This window comes from Scyliorhinus canicula, chromosome 14 (genome assembly GCF_902713615.1).
Source record: "Scyliorhinus canicula chromosome 14, sScyCan1.1, whole genome shotgun sequence".
NCBI classification, from domain to species: Eukaryota; Metazoa; Chordata; class Chondrichthyes; order Carcharhiniformes; family Scyliorhinidae; genus Scyliorhinus; species Scyliorhinus canicula.
The window spans coordinates 108,892,984-108,908,328 of record NC_052159.1 but is presented as its reverse complement, the minus strand read 5'-3'; the positions used below and the strand labels follow the sequence as shown (position 1 = coordinate 108,908,328).

Genomic DNA, 15,345 nt, shown 5'->3' with positions numbered 1-15,345 from the left:
ACCTCACTTTTTTGGCTCAAAATTGACTTTTAATATATTCCAACATCTAAATTGCTTCACTCACTGCCACAGGGCATTGTTGTGATCGCTTCAATTTATTATCAGGAACCCCTGATCTCTTTTTCATTTTCCATATTTCTTTCCATTTAACATCCAAGATATTTTGACCCCCTTCTGAAGCACTTTGCATTTCTTTTCAATGAATTTCAACTGCCACTTGTCTGCCCAATTCCAAAGTATTTTTAATCTTCCTGTAGCTCACCCTGTCTCGCTTTGCAGTCTATCACCTTCATTAGCTTTGTATCATTTGCAAATTTAACCAGTGTGCTTGTAGGTCCTAGCTCCAGATTTTTATGAAGATAGTTTTAAAAACAAGAGGTTCCAAAGCAGACCTTTATGGAAATGCACTGGTATCATTCGCCTAGGCTGCTTATGATCCATGTACCAGTACATTCTGGGTTCTATCGGTCAGCCAATTACGTATCCATTGTAAAATATTTCCACTGATTCCCGCTTTCTTTATTTTCAGTACCAGCTTGGCCAGAAGAACAGTATCCAAGGCCTTACTGAATTCCAAGTATACTTCAACCACAGCCTTACCCCGATCAAGCTCCTTTGTCACATCCTCAAAGAAAACCAGTAAGTTAGATTGGAAAGACTTTCCCTTCATGAATCCATATTGACTATCTTTTATGATTTTATTTCCACGTTGCTCTGCTCGGGTGTATGAGTGATGTGATTCTGGAGTTGGTGTTGCTGTATTCTGGTCTGTGAGATGTTGTTTTGCTCTGCCTGGCTGTGTGAGCGATGTGATTTTGCAACAAGCGTTGCTCTACTCGAGTTTATGACTTGGTCTTATGATTATTTTATCCGTGTGTGTGTGCCATTTTATTAGTCTGTTTGCAGTGTTTGGTTGTGTGAATGCTGTTGTTTTGAAGCAAACGTTGATTTTTTTTTCAGGTGTTTGAAAGGTCTTTGTTTTACGATCAGTTTTCCCTCATTGCAAGCTTAATTCCTTTTATCTGAGAGTTAGTTTTGCTCCATATGGTTGTGTGAGAGCTATATTTTGATGGCAATTTTTGTTCAGTTTGGTTGTGAGTATTGTTCCTGGTGATCCTGAAACTTTGTTCAGGTGTGTGAATGATCTTATTCTGGAAGTGTTTTGTCGCTTGTCAGTGCTGACAATCGAATTCATGTTGTTTTCTCGGTGTGCGAGCTGTTATTCTGCAGTCGTTGCTGTGTTCTTATTCTGGTGTTGATTTTGTTCTGTTTGGGTTTTTGGATACTGTTATTCTGGAGTGTGTATTGCTTTGTTCATGTCTGACTGCTGTTATTTTGGAGTTGACGTCATTCTGTTCCTGTATGAATGCTATTATTCTGGAGTTATTGTTCTGTTGACTATGTATGAATAATGTTAATTGAGAGCAATAGTTTTGTTCAAGTGTGAATGCTATTATTTTGGAGTAGGTGTTGCACTGTTGGTAAGTGCTCATTATTCTGGCGTTGGTGTTCGAGTCCATGATTTTATTATCCAGAAGTTGTTGCTATGTTCCAATGTGTGAGTGGTCATTCTGAATTTGATGTTTTTTTGGTGTGAATGCATTTTTTTCCTCTGCACTTGTGTGAATGCTGCTACTTTGGAGAAAGCTCTGCTTGAGTGGAATGTTATCAATAGGCATTTCCTGATCTGTTTTGAGTGTGAATTATTTTATTCTAATGTAGGTAGTGTGCATGTGTGTCTTATGGTGTAGGTGTAAATGCTGTTATTCTGATCATGGTGCTGCTTTGCTCTGTGTGTGGGCTGCTATGAAGTAGGAGTTGCACTGTTGGGGTGTGCGTGCCATTATTGAAGGTAATTGGTGTTACTCTATGTGTGAATGCTGTTGGTCTGGAATTAGCACTGTTCTTTGATTGGTTACTCCAGAGTTGGTGTTCTGTTCAAGTGTGTTTGTTGTTATTCTGATGCTGGTGGTACTGCTCTGTCCTGTGTGTACTACTCTGGATCAGAAATTGCTGCGTTGGGTGTGCACGCCATTATTCTGGACTTGATGTTGCTCTGTTGGGTGTGTGTATTAATTTAGAGTTGGTGCTGCTCTATTTGTTTCTGCTTCCTGTTATTCTGGAGGTAGTGTTGCTCTGTTCCATTTTGGGTTTGATTCTGCAGTAGGCATTCCACTTTTGAGTTGTATGTGTTACTCTGGAGTTAGTGTTGCTGTGTTGGTGTGTTTGCTGTTTTTCAACAATTGGTGTCATTCTGCTTTGGTGCATGACTTGTCTTTCTGGAATTGGAGCTTTTTTTGGTATGCAGGCTGTCAATCCGCAGTTAGTGATCAGCCAAGAGTATTTTGTTCTTGAGTTGCCATTGCTCTGTTCAAGAGTGCATGTTCTGGAGATTGTGTCCCTCTGTTTGGGTACTGGAGTAGGTGTTCCACTGTTCCATTGGATAGGTTATTCTGAAGTGTGTGTCACAGTGCTCAGGTTTTAATGCTGTCATTCCAGAATTGGTTTTGTAGTGATTGGGTGTGAATGCTGTTATTGTGCAGTTATTTCTCTGATTGAAGTGTGTGTTATTTTGAAGTTGCCCGGCTCGTGTGTGAATGCCCTTATTTTGGAAATTGTTCAGGGGTGTGCTGTTAATCAGGCTTTTCTCTTTCTTTGTTTGCTGTCGACCTGTTTGTTGCTGAATGTTGTTACTCTGGACTTGGTGTCATTCCATTCAGGTGTGTGCACTGTTATTCTGGAGTAAGTGTCACTCATTCTATGTGTGGGTGTAATTATTATGGGGTTGATGGGCTGGACTTTCATGTGGGTAGCCGGAGTTGGGAATTTTCCTGGATCGGTGTTCAGCCTCATGGCGAAAAAAGCCTTGCCAGGTGCAATTTTCATTCCAGGGGCAGGTGAGTGCTGGAGTCTGACCTGTTGCCGCTGGATACAGATCGAAGGCAACCATAAGAGTTGCCAAGTGCTGAGGTTAGAAGGCCTGTCTCTGTTCTCTGAGATTTCCTCTCTGCTTTATTCAATATTAGACTCCCCTATCCATATCAATCTGTGCCCCCCAACCACCCTCCCTCATACCTCAACTTCCAACTGATAGCACTTCCATATCCATTCACCAACATACACTCTTTACAGAACCAATGAACTGTATGGTAACAATAGCATTTATGGATAAAAGCAGCTATTATAAAAGTTTTCCTGCTACTACACCCCTATAAAAGTGCTTATCAACCAGACCTTTAAAATATCACAAGCAGAAACTACAAGCACCTGATACCTCTTTGTCTTGTATAAATCATTGAACAGTTGGAAAAAATAGATCTAAGAAAAAAAACTGCCAATCAAATAATGTTTTCCCTTGTAAGCACCTGTGACCGGGCTCTCAGCCAATTTGATCTATTTTGAAGTATTTTCACACAGTCTATCAGTACTATACAGTTCATTGGTTATATACTGAGTGCATTCTTGGTGAATGGGCATGGAGTTGCTATGAGTTCGTATGGAGGATATGAGAACTATTGAGGGTTGGTGGAGGGGCATATGTTGGAATGGAGTTTATGAGCGGACATGGGATGGGTGGGGGCATCATGTGGCTTGGGTAATGCCCTTTGAAGTTATCTTTCAAATGCTGCCGCATCCAAACTATCATTCACGACTCCTCTGAGGGACCATGGGCCATGAATCATCCAGAAGCTGGCCATACTCCATGAAAAGTAGGGGACTAGGAGATGCCTATACCCACAATGGAAACAGCCTGGTTGGGATATGGGTAGTGGGCTCACTCACCTTCACTCACCTTTCCCCTGTGCTAGGTAAAATTGGGGCGCTAGAAACTGGGGCAGGAATCCAGGAATTGGGGCCCATCACCATTTTTAAAGATCTGTTGAGTCTTCCAAACTCCATGAAAATCCAGTCATTCAGTTTGGGTATGAGCGTTGTCATTCTGGGTGCTGTTATTCTGGAATTGGTGTCATTCTGAATGAAAGATGATATTGCAGAGTCGGTCTTGCTCTATTTGAAGTGTGATTCATCTTAGATTCAACACCTTTGTTCTGATGTGGATAGTGAAAAACTGGAATTGGTGTTGTTCTGTGGGGGCAGGAATCTCATATCACCGGGGACGGGATGTTGTCTAAGCAAACAATAATTGCTAAGGAGCACTAGTTAGTCCCTTGGATGAAATGCAGCTATCATTTAATCACGTCACCCATTAGAGTAACTGAAATGAACAAGAATGATATAGACAGGAGCAGCACGGTGGCACAGAGTTGCCTCACGGCACCGAGGTCCCAGGTTCAATCCCAGCTCTGGGTCACTGTCCATGTGGAGTTTGCACATTCTCCCCGTGTTTGCGTGGGTTTTGCCCCCACAACCCAAAGATGTGCAGGCTAGGTGGATTTGCCACGCTAAATTGCCCCTTAATTGGAAAAAATGAATTGGGCATTCTAAATTTAAAAAAAGAGAATGATATATAGACATTGATCTGTCCTGCAGCTCCGATCAATTTTAGGAACCATCACTGTTTGCCTTGTGTAGACTAGGCAGCAGAAACTCAGTGATGAAATTGCGTCACAATCTCAGGCCACTTCATGTTCATAACTTAGCCAATGGTTTGAACAAAGTCTTTGATCTACTATTTTAACAGTTGGAGAAATTACACCTCACTGCTGTTTTATCTGCATTAACCGCTGAGGGTCACCCACATGCAGCAGTGCAGTACTTGATTCCAGCAACAGTGTTAATATGGACACCGAAAATCATAAATACATTGGAAATGCATACCTCATTGTTCTGTATGCCAGAATGTCTGTTGTCTCACTCACCTGTCTTGGCACCTAGTCATCAAATCATCATTGATTTCACTACATCAACTTTATAAACCTCTGACTTTAAAAAGAGTTTTATCCACATGTTGCCTTCTCTTTATACCAGGTGCGTTTCAAAGCATCGTGGTTTTGATCTAACAGGGATCCTTGCCATATGCGTGACTTAATTGCCTACTGTTACAAACTCAATTCCATCACTTCTGTTGCCTTTATCTGTCACTTTCCCCTTTCCTCCTGCCAACATACTTTGTATCTTTTCCTTAGGTCATCTATTCTCACAAACCCCAAACAGCATTTATCATCTCCCCGACGTGTCATATTGGTGACCCAAGATTAACTCCCACTTAAATTATCCCAAAACTTACATCTATACCTCTCAGGCAACAACCCTATTTGGCCCATCTTATTCTCTCTCCACCCTTCCAGCCCTGTGCGCCTTCTTGGACGAATGTTGCAAATTTTCTTCCCATATCTCTCATTAATCCAAGCTCTGACCTAAGAAGGTAGTACGTGCTTTCCCCAACTGGAAACCATGGTTTAACTGGGCGATTAACTCCCTACTGAAGGCCTGTCTGAGGCATTCAAGATAGGCGACTGTGACCTATACAAGAAATCTAGGCACGACCTCCGTAAAGCTATCATGGACGCCAAGAGACAATACCAGACTAAGTAAGAGTCACAGGCTAACAACATGGACCCTAGTCGGTTGTGGCAAGGCTTCAACAATATAACGGACTACAAAGCAAAGCCGAGTAGAATCACTGACAACAGAGCACCCCTCCCTGATGAACTCAATGCCTTCTATGCTTGTTTTGAGCAGGAAACGAACAAATGGTTGTCAATTGCCCCAAAGGCCTCGGACATACCATACCTACCATCACAGGTTCCGAAGTCAGATCGGTCTTCTTGAAAGTGAAAACATGGAAAGCAATGGGTCCTGACGGGGTCCCTGGTTGTGCACTCAGATCCTGTGTGGACCAATTGGCGGGTATGTTCACGGACATCTTCAACCTCTCGCTACTCCGTCCCGAGGTTACCATTTGCTTTAAGAGGACCACCATCATACCAGTGAAAAAGAAGAACCAGGCAACGTGCCAGAATGACTACCATCCAGTGGCCTTGACATCTATCATTATGAAGTGCTTCGAAAGGTTGGTCATGAGACAAATCAACTCCACACTTGCAGAATGCCTTCATCCACTGCAATTTGCATTATACCACAACCGGTCCAGGAAGACGCTATCTCCCTGGTTCTACACTCATTCCTGGAGCATCTCGGTAACAAGGACTCCTATGTCAGACTTCAATTCATTAACTACAGCTCTGCCTATAATACCATAATCCCGACCAAGCTCATTTCAAAACCTCATCACAACCTAGGACTAGACTCCACCCTCTGCAATTGGATCCTTGATTTCCTGACACATCGACCACAGTCAGTAAGGATAAACCAACGGCAGCACCTCCTCCACGATAGTACTCAAGACCGGGGCCCCGCAAGGCTGCATACTTAGCCCCTTACTATATTCCCCATACACACATGACTGTATGGCAAAATTTGGCTCCAACCCCACCTACAAATGTGTTGATGACGTGACAGTAGTGGGTCTGACTTCAAACAACGAAGAGTTGGAGTACAGGAGGGAGATAGAGAACCTAGTGGTATGGTGTAACGACAACAACCTCTCCCTCAATGTCAACAAAATTAAGGAGTTGGTCATTGACTTCAGGACATGAAGAGTCGTATATACCCCTGTCTGCATTAATGATGCCGAGATGGAGATGGTTGACAGCTTCAAATTCAGAGGTGTGCACAATCGGTCCTGATCCATCCACATTGACACAACGACCAAGAAAACACAACAGCGCCTCTACTTCCAAGGAAACTAAGGAAATTCGGCACGTCCACAACTTCTACCAATTTTTACAGATGCACCGTAGAAAACATCCTATCTGGCTGCATCACAGCTTGGTACGGCAACTGCTCGGCCGAAGACCATAAGAAACTACAGAGAGTCGTGAGCACAGTCCAGTCCATCAAGCGAACCTGCCTCCCATCCATTGACTCTGTCTACACCTACTGCTGCCTTGGGAAAGTAGGCAGCATGATCAACATCCATGCTATTGTCTCTTCCAACCTCTTCCATCGGGCAGAAGATACAAATGTCTGAGAACATGCACCAACAGATTCAAAAACAGCTTCTTCCCCGCTGTTACTTGACTCCTGAATGACCTTCTTATGGACTGAATTGATCTCTCCATGCATCTTCTCTACTGTGTAGCACTACATTCCGTATGCTTCACCTTATGTCTATGTATTTACATTGTTTGTTTATCATATGTCCAATGTTTTTCATGTATTGAACGATCTGCCTGGACTCTACGCAGAACAATACTTTTCACTGTACCTCGATAAATATGACAAATCTAAATCTTAATGTGAACTCTGCCAGTTGATCATCTGACCGTGTTCCTCTCCACTTCTGCCTCAAAAAATGTGAATTTACTAACGAATAAAGCCCCTGCCACCTAGAAGCTTATTGTGAATATTCACATTGGCATTATGCCCTTGACAGAAACATGGTTATGGGAAATGATACCTTTTTCCTTATTGAAGTCTCACTGCCAGGCTATACCTTCTAGAACTTGTCCGACTCAACCTGGTCACATGGGGTTGTTGCTCTTTTCTCTCAATCACACCTGGATCTGTTTCCCCACTCTTCTGGCAAACTCTCCTCCTGTGAGTATCTCATCTTGAACTACCCTTCAAGCCTCTCATTTAAAATCTTTGTTAGGTACTGCTCAACCAAATATCACACAAAGTTTTCACTGAAATATCTTCTCATTCATTGACAATCTCCGATCATTTCAATTTATCGCTCTCCTCCCATACCCGCCAACGGCCTCCCGAGCCCACTTCTTTCTGTGTCCATCCCAGAACAATCTCTCTCCCTCAAAATCATTTTGCATTGTATTTTTAAAATTCTTAACAGTCCAACTTGGGGCCGACCATTTATCATGCCATTTCCGCAGCCATCATATTAAAAAAATTACACTCTCTGATATCCTTAATAAACCTGGCCCATTGGAACTATTGCTTTCTTTCAACCAAGTCATTTTCTTTAGTATACCCCAATCCCTGCTTCATTAAGTCAAAGTAACACAGATTTGAATGTATTTGGCAAATAATTAGTTTCATCGTCTATTGCCAGATGTGGCTAGACCACTTAAAGTTTACGTTCTCCATCTCTAGAACTGCTCTCTATTCACAGGTCAACCAGCAATAGAAAGATAATCACTGGCTTATTTCCTCTACTACAAAACATCTTAAACTGTGCTCCCCTTCCCCCTCTGCTCTCACATCGAACAGTAATTTTAAAGAACTCATGGGTCGGGATTCTTCGAGCCCGCGCGGGGTCGGAGAATCGCCGGGGGGATGCGAGATTCCCACCGCACTGCTCCGACACCAGGCCGCTGATTCTCCGGCGACCTGCACCAATTACGCCTGCGTGATTGCCACGGCGCCGATCGGGGGCTGTTGAAAGCGGCCCCTGCAGCGATTCTCCATGCTCGACGGGCCGAATGCCTACCGAGTTCCGCCGAGTCCCACCGGTGTGGTTTACATAAGGTCCCACGCGGCAGGACCTCGGCGTTCTGGCTGTGGGGGCGGGGATCCAACTCCGGTGGAGGGGCCTCCACGGTGGCAAGGCCCACGAACAGGGGCTACCGATCGGCAGGCGCGCTCATTCCGGGTGGGGGCCTATGTTCCTCCGTGCCGGGCCCCTGCCCGATGGCTGGCTCGAAAACGGCATCCACGCGCATGCGTCGGCACGGAGACGGCCGTGATGTGCATGCGCGAACCCATGGCGGCCCACGGCCTGCCCTGGAGGGCCAGCTTTAGGCGCCGTTGCAACGCACAGCACTCTGGCGCTGTTCTAGCCACCAAAGAAAAGGATAATTACTGGGCCTGGAAGCTCGTTGATGCCGGCATCGCTCGCGCCGGTTTTGACTCCGGCGTCAACACTTGGCTGCGATATCGGTGAATCCCGGCCATGCCCTTTTTTGTCACAAAGGTATCATCCATTTGACTTCCTTTGGATACAGTTCAGCGGACTTCAAACTAAGTTCGCTGTCGGGTTTGTTTAGCGGGTTGTTTCTTGGTGGCTGCAGTGCTGATAACATCCTGCTATATTTGGCCTCAAGGAGTTTCTCACCACCGAGGCCACACAGGCTGATTTCCTGCTGGCGAGCTTCACCTGCTCACAAATTGGGGCACCATTTTGATCGCCAGCACCGATCTTCTCCCCACCTCCCTGCTTTCAGCCCACTCCTCACCCCTCCACCCTTGAGCAGGTCACCAGGACCCAGGAATCCCACCCCCCCACGGGTCCAACCCCCTGGCACTGCTGACCTGGCACCCAGACACCTTGGCACTGCCAGCCGGGCCCGTTGACAGGGCCCCTAGCACCATGGCAGGTACATCCTGCTATGTCCGTCACCACTCGGGGGTCTCCAATCACCTGAGAGAACCCCCGAGGTGCCATTATGCCGAGTCTACGTTTAAGTGGACCAATACTAATCAGCGTTCTGGCGAGGTTTCATAGGCGAGGTCGTTGATTCCTAGGCACCAGATGAATCCTGCGTTCGGGTATTTAAATGAGTCATTAGGATCCAGATCACGGCAGCCGGGGGGAGTTGGGTGACTCGCGATTGGACCGGCGCCTGGCGCGGAGCCCTATTCGGAATTTCACGCAATTCACCCTTTGCGGCCCAGATCCACGCCGGACGCAACGGGGTCACTAAACTTTGTCTTTGTCACTTCCCTCCCTTTCATAAACCTATGAAAATAACATCTAAAAGGTTCCGACTGCTTTAGCCTTGAACTTGTGTCTTCCTCTGGATCTCATCCCATCTCCTGTAAGACTTTCCCTGACCTTATCCTGTCTATTAGGTTCACCTCTTGTTCACACGACTCTTTCCAACCAAACTGTTGACTATGCATCTTCCCTTACTGGGTCCCAAGTAAGGCAATATTTTAAATGGTTTCCCTCCTCAGGTACATTCAAGTCTGCTGTCACTGCCCTTCTACTCTAGATAAAACATCTTATTTTGACCCCTCTGTACTCCAAAAGGCCTGTCCACCATCTACAAGGCACAAGTCTGGAGTGTGATAGAGTACGCCCCACTTGACTGGATGAATGCAGTTCCAACAACACTCAAGAAACTAAACACCATTCAGGACAAAGCAGCCCACCTGATTGGCATCCCATCCTTAACATTGACTTTCTCTACCACCGGAGCAGCAGTGTGTACCATCTTCAAAATGCACTGCAGAAACTCAGCAAGGTTCCTTCGGCAGCATCTTCCAAACCCATGACCACTACCAACCAGAATGACAAGGGCAGTAGATACATGGGAACACCAGCACTTGGAAGTTCCCCTCCAAGTCAATCACCATCCTGACTTGGCAATATATCACCATTCCTTCACTGATGTTGTCAAAATCCTGGATCTCCCTCCCTAACAGCACAGTGGGTGTACCTACACCACATGGACTGCAGCCGTTCAAGAAGGCAGCTCACCACCACCTTCTCAAGGGGAATTAGGGATGGCCAACAAATGCTGGCCTGGCCAGCGAAGCCCACATCCCGTAAAAAATGAAAAAATAAAAATAATGACCCATTTGCAACCTTCCATTTGTTTCCAATGACCTTGAATGTGTTGCTGTGTTTGAATTCCATGCTCATCTTTCCGTGCTTCACTCCCTCCAGACTGCTTTCTGGCCCAGCCAAATTACCAAAGCAGCCCTTAGTTTAAGTCACAAATGGCATTCTTTGTGGCTGTGACAAACTATTCCCTCATCCTACACAACCTCTCCACACCAGTTGACCACACCATCCTTCTCCAATGCTTCTCCTCCATCATCCAGCTGGGTGGAACTGCCCTAGATTGGATGCATCTTTATTTTACTAATCATAGCCAGAGAATCACCAGCAATGGCTTCTCTCCCCACTCTCTTTCTGTTAATTCTGGAATTCCCCAATGATCTACCCTAGCACTCCCGCCTATTTCTCTTATACCTGTTGTTACTCAGTGATATCATCCAAAAACATAAGGTGCGATTTTCCGACATTTAAACCAGCGGGATTTTCCGGTTCTGTCACTGGTTTCGGGACAGCGAAGGGTGCGGTTAATGGGAAACCCCATTGACAATGACGGGACCAGAAGATCCTGCCGCCGGCCTCTGGTGATCCACCCTCCACCAGTGCAGAACACGCCAAGGAGGTGGAGCAAAATCCCGCTCGATATCTCAGGTTCCACATACAAATACAAAGACAATCAGGATCACTCCACTGCCTCCACTGATTTGTCAATAGTGGATAAACATGAATATCCCCTATGTTCTCTGTTACACTTCTTATTCCTGGGATGACAAATTGAAAATGTGTAGACCTTGTTTTTTTTGTTGACTGAAGAAAAGAGCTTGGAGGTTGAGGAAGATGGATTAGGTTGTTGCTTTATGATTGCAGATTTCGCTTGTCCTATTCAAGTCAAAAGACAACAGTCATGCCCTGTAGTGAATCCCTGGTATGGTTGTGAAGGTAGAGAGTGTTGTGTTATGCATAAGCTGCTCCCTTGATGTATGCTTTGACAAAGCAAGGTCCATCTTTGTAATTAGTTCAATATGTTTATTGAACTATTTACACAGTTCTTAAATGAGTTTGACTCTCCTGCTAATTTAGCTGAAGTAACTCAGTCTAACCAAACCAGTCTGCTCAAAGCCACGTGCTGGGTGTGATGCTTCTGGTCAACCCTGATGTACTCTCTAGTTGTGGGTCTGTGGAAAGAGGCAGAGCATGTGTACCTTGTCCTTTTATATTGGCTGTGAAGTGCCCCCTTGTGGCAATGCCACCTCTGGGTGTCCTGATTACCCATTGGTTGTGTGTCCTGTTGTAATGACCCATTGGCTGTATGTCTGTGTGTCATGACATCTCTAGTGCTCCCTCTAGTGGTTACTTAGTCGTAGTGTATTTACATTAACCCCTTGTGTATATTCAGTGATGCATATCACCACAGAGAGATCAAGGCCAACCTAAGTCTCTGCACACCATTTTCCTTAGGCAAGCTCTTTTTCCTTTTTGATCTGGATGTTTCTGTCTCCATCTGAGAAGAATATACCTCAGTAAATATCCTAATCAGAAAGATAGGCCAGAGTTTTTCATCCCTGCCCGCCGCATGGATCTTCCGGTCCCACCAAAAGTCAATGGGCTATTGGCTAGCCCGCTGTATCCTTCCCAGCGGTCCCACCATGGCAGGGCTGGAAAATCCCAGCCTTTGCTCCCTCAGTGACATACCAAAACAGCTTTTTCCATTGTCCTCATAAGTAGTTTCTAATGGTTAGACCAATGTCAAACAATGGAGTTCAGCCCTCACTCGCGCACATACCTTCTTGTTAGGATAGGGCTTTTAATGCCCATTTTCTGGATTATGGATTTGGAGTCAAATGATCTTGCAAAAAGTATTGTGAAACCAGCCTTCTAATTAGTTGGAGAAGTGCAACCATCAACCACAGGAATGGTCTTTTGCATTTGATGACCTCTCAAAAATGCGTCCAGAAATATAATTTGCATTTTTAATGCTAACGTGAAGACTTGTCCAGTTGTGGTGGTTAACACATGAGGCGGAATTCCCCAATAATGGGGCTGTGTCCCCACGCCGGCATGAAAAGCAGCGCCAACCACTTGGCGTCAATGGTCCCCGATCATGGGGAATGCTCCCCTTCCTAGGGGGCTAGGTCGGCGCCGGAGTGATCCCCGCAGCTCCAGCTGGCGCAGAATGGCTGGCACGAGTTTGCGCATGCGAAGAACAGCCGGCGTGATTCGGCGCATGCGCGGAATGGCCGGTGTGATTCCGCGCATGCACAGAGGTTCCCTTCTACGTGCTGGCGCCCGGGCAATAAGGCGGAGCCCTACAGGGGTTCGGCGCAAAGGAACGTAGGCCCCCACGGAACCAGCCCGCCCACCAATCAGTAGGCCCCGATTGCGAGCCAGGCCACCATGCCCTCCCCTCCCCCCACAGGTCGGACCCCCCCCTCTATGATGGCCCCCGCAGACTCACCTTCCAGGTCCCGCCATGTGGGACCTGAGTAACCCACGCCGGCGGGACTCGGCCAAATTCGTCGGCCACTCGGCCCATCGGGGCCCAGAGACTGGGGACCAGCGTGGTGGGAATCCTGCGGGCACCCGTGAATAGGGAAGCCGGCATTGTGGGGGTGCGAGGCGCGATTCCCACGCCCCCCGTGAATTCCCCAACCCGGCACGGGGTTGGAGAACCCCGGCCATGGTCTTTGCAGTTCCATTGTATTGACAGGATAGAAGAGGTCACCTGGCTACCCAGCTCCATTTTGGTTTACAAGAAATTGTCATTTTTGGACTACATAAGTTCACATTTAGCTCATTAGTTCATATAGTGTGAGAAAATCCTCATGCTTGTCTAGGCCTTGTCGCTCTTATCCCTGGAACCTCCTTTGGCCCTACAAGCCTCCAAGATGTCCACTTTCTTCCAATTCTGACTTCTTGCGCATTCCTTATTTTCACCACTTCACCGTTGGCAGCCATGCTTTCAGCTGGCTTTGCCCTACGTTCTGAAATTCACTCCCGAAACCTCATACCTCGATCTAGTCTTTTAAGATGCACCTTCAAACCTGCCTCTTAATTCCGATTTTTTAACTTCTGTGACAAAAATGTCAAAAATATTTCTATGGGGTGTTTCATTAAATTAAATGCTCTATATAAATGTAAGTTTTTGTTGTTGTGCTCGATGATTTTGTGTTGCTCTGTGGCATGGTGGTTCGCACTACTGCCTCACAGAGCCTGAGACCCGGGTTTAACTTTGGCATTTGGGTGACTTGGGTGGAGTTTTCACATTCTCCCATTGCCTGCGTAGGTTTCCTTTGGGTGCCCCACAGTCCAAAGATGTGCAGGTTAAGTGGATTGGCCATGATCAATGCACTGGGTTATAGGGACACGGCGGGGGAATGTGCCTAGGTAGAGTGTTCTTTCGGAGGGTTGATGCAGACTCAATGGGCCAAATGGCCTCCTTCTGTACTGTAGGGATTCTATGTTTGTGTGTGCATGCTGTTATTCTGGAGTTATTATTGCTCTGTTCAAATGCATGCATTGTGATTCTGGAAGCTGTTACATTTTTGGTACACATAAGAACATAAGAACTAGGAGCAGGAGTAGGCTATCTGGCCCCTCGAGCTTGCTGTGCCATTCAATGAGATCATGGCTGTTCTTTTGTGGACTCAGCTCCACTTTCCGGCCCGAACACCATAACCCTTAATCCCTTTATTCCTCAAAACACTATCTATCTCTATCTTAAAAACATTTAATGAAGGAGCCTCAACTGCTTCACCGGGCAAGGAATTCCATAGATTGACAACCCTTTGGATGAAGAAGTTCCTCCTAAACTCAGTCCTAAATCTACTTCCACTTATTTTGAGGCTATGCCCCCTAGTTCTGCTTTCACCCGCCAGTGGAAACAACCTGCCCGCATCTATCCTATCTATTCCCTTCATAATGGTATATGTTTCTATAAGATCCCCCCCTCATCCTTCTAAATTCCAATGAGTACAGTCCCAGTCTACTCAACCTCCCCTCGTAATCCAACCCCTTCAGCTCTGGGATTAACCTAGTGAATCTCCTCTGCACACCCTCCAGCGCCAGTACGTCCTTTCTCAGGTAAGGAGACCAAAACTGAACACAATACTCCATGTGTGGCCTCACTAACACCTTATACAATTGCAGCATAACCTCCCTAGTCTTAAACTCCATCCCTCTAGCAATGAAGGACAAAATTCCATTTGCCTTCTTAATCACCTGTTGCACCTGCAAACCAACTTTTTGCGACTCATGCACTAGCACACCCAGGTCTCTCTGCACATCAGCATGTTTTAATATTTTATCATTTAAATAATAATCCCTTTTGCTGTTATTCCTACCAAAATGGATAACCTCACATTTATCAACATTGTATTCCATCTGCCAGACCCTAGCCCATTCACTTAACCTATCCGAATCCCTCTGCAGACTTCCGGTATCCTCTGCACTTTTAGCTTTACCACTCATCTTAGTGTTGTCTGCAAACTTGGGCACATTGCACTTGGTCCCCAACTCCAAATCATCTCTGTAAATTGTGAACAATTGTGGGCCCAACGCCTATCCCTGAGGGACACCACTAGCTACTGATTGCCAACCAGAGAAACACCCATTAATCCCCACTCTTTGCTCTCTATTAATTAACCAATCCTCTATCCCTGCTACTACTTTACCCTTAATGCCATGCATCTTTATCTTATGAAGCAACCTTTTGTGTGGCACTTTGCCAAAGACTTTCTGGAAATCCAGATATACCACAGCAGAGGGCCATTCTGTTTATCACACAGGGCTAAATAGCTGGCTTGTAATGCAGAACAAGGCCAGCAGCACGGGTTCAATTCCTGTACCGGTCTCCCCGAACA

General features: G+C 45.9%; 1 protein-coding gene across 2 annotated transcripts in view; it reads left to right on the top strand.

The window, feature by feature from the left end:
* Positions 1–15,345, top strand: part of LOC119977116 (transmembrane protein FAM155A) — a 1,007,141-nt gene that overhangs the window by 742,383 nt on the left and 249,413 nt on the right. Inside the window, exon 2 of one of the 2 annotated variants that reach the window (XM_038817727.1) lies at positions 530–639. The exons of the other annotated variant lie outside the window; for it this stretch is intronic. Coding sequence (XP_038673655.1) covers positions 530–639 — 110 coding nt within the window. The remainder of the gene's footprint in view (positions 1–529; positions 640–15,345) is intronic. 2 annotated transcript variants of the gene reach the window in all.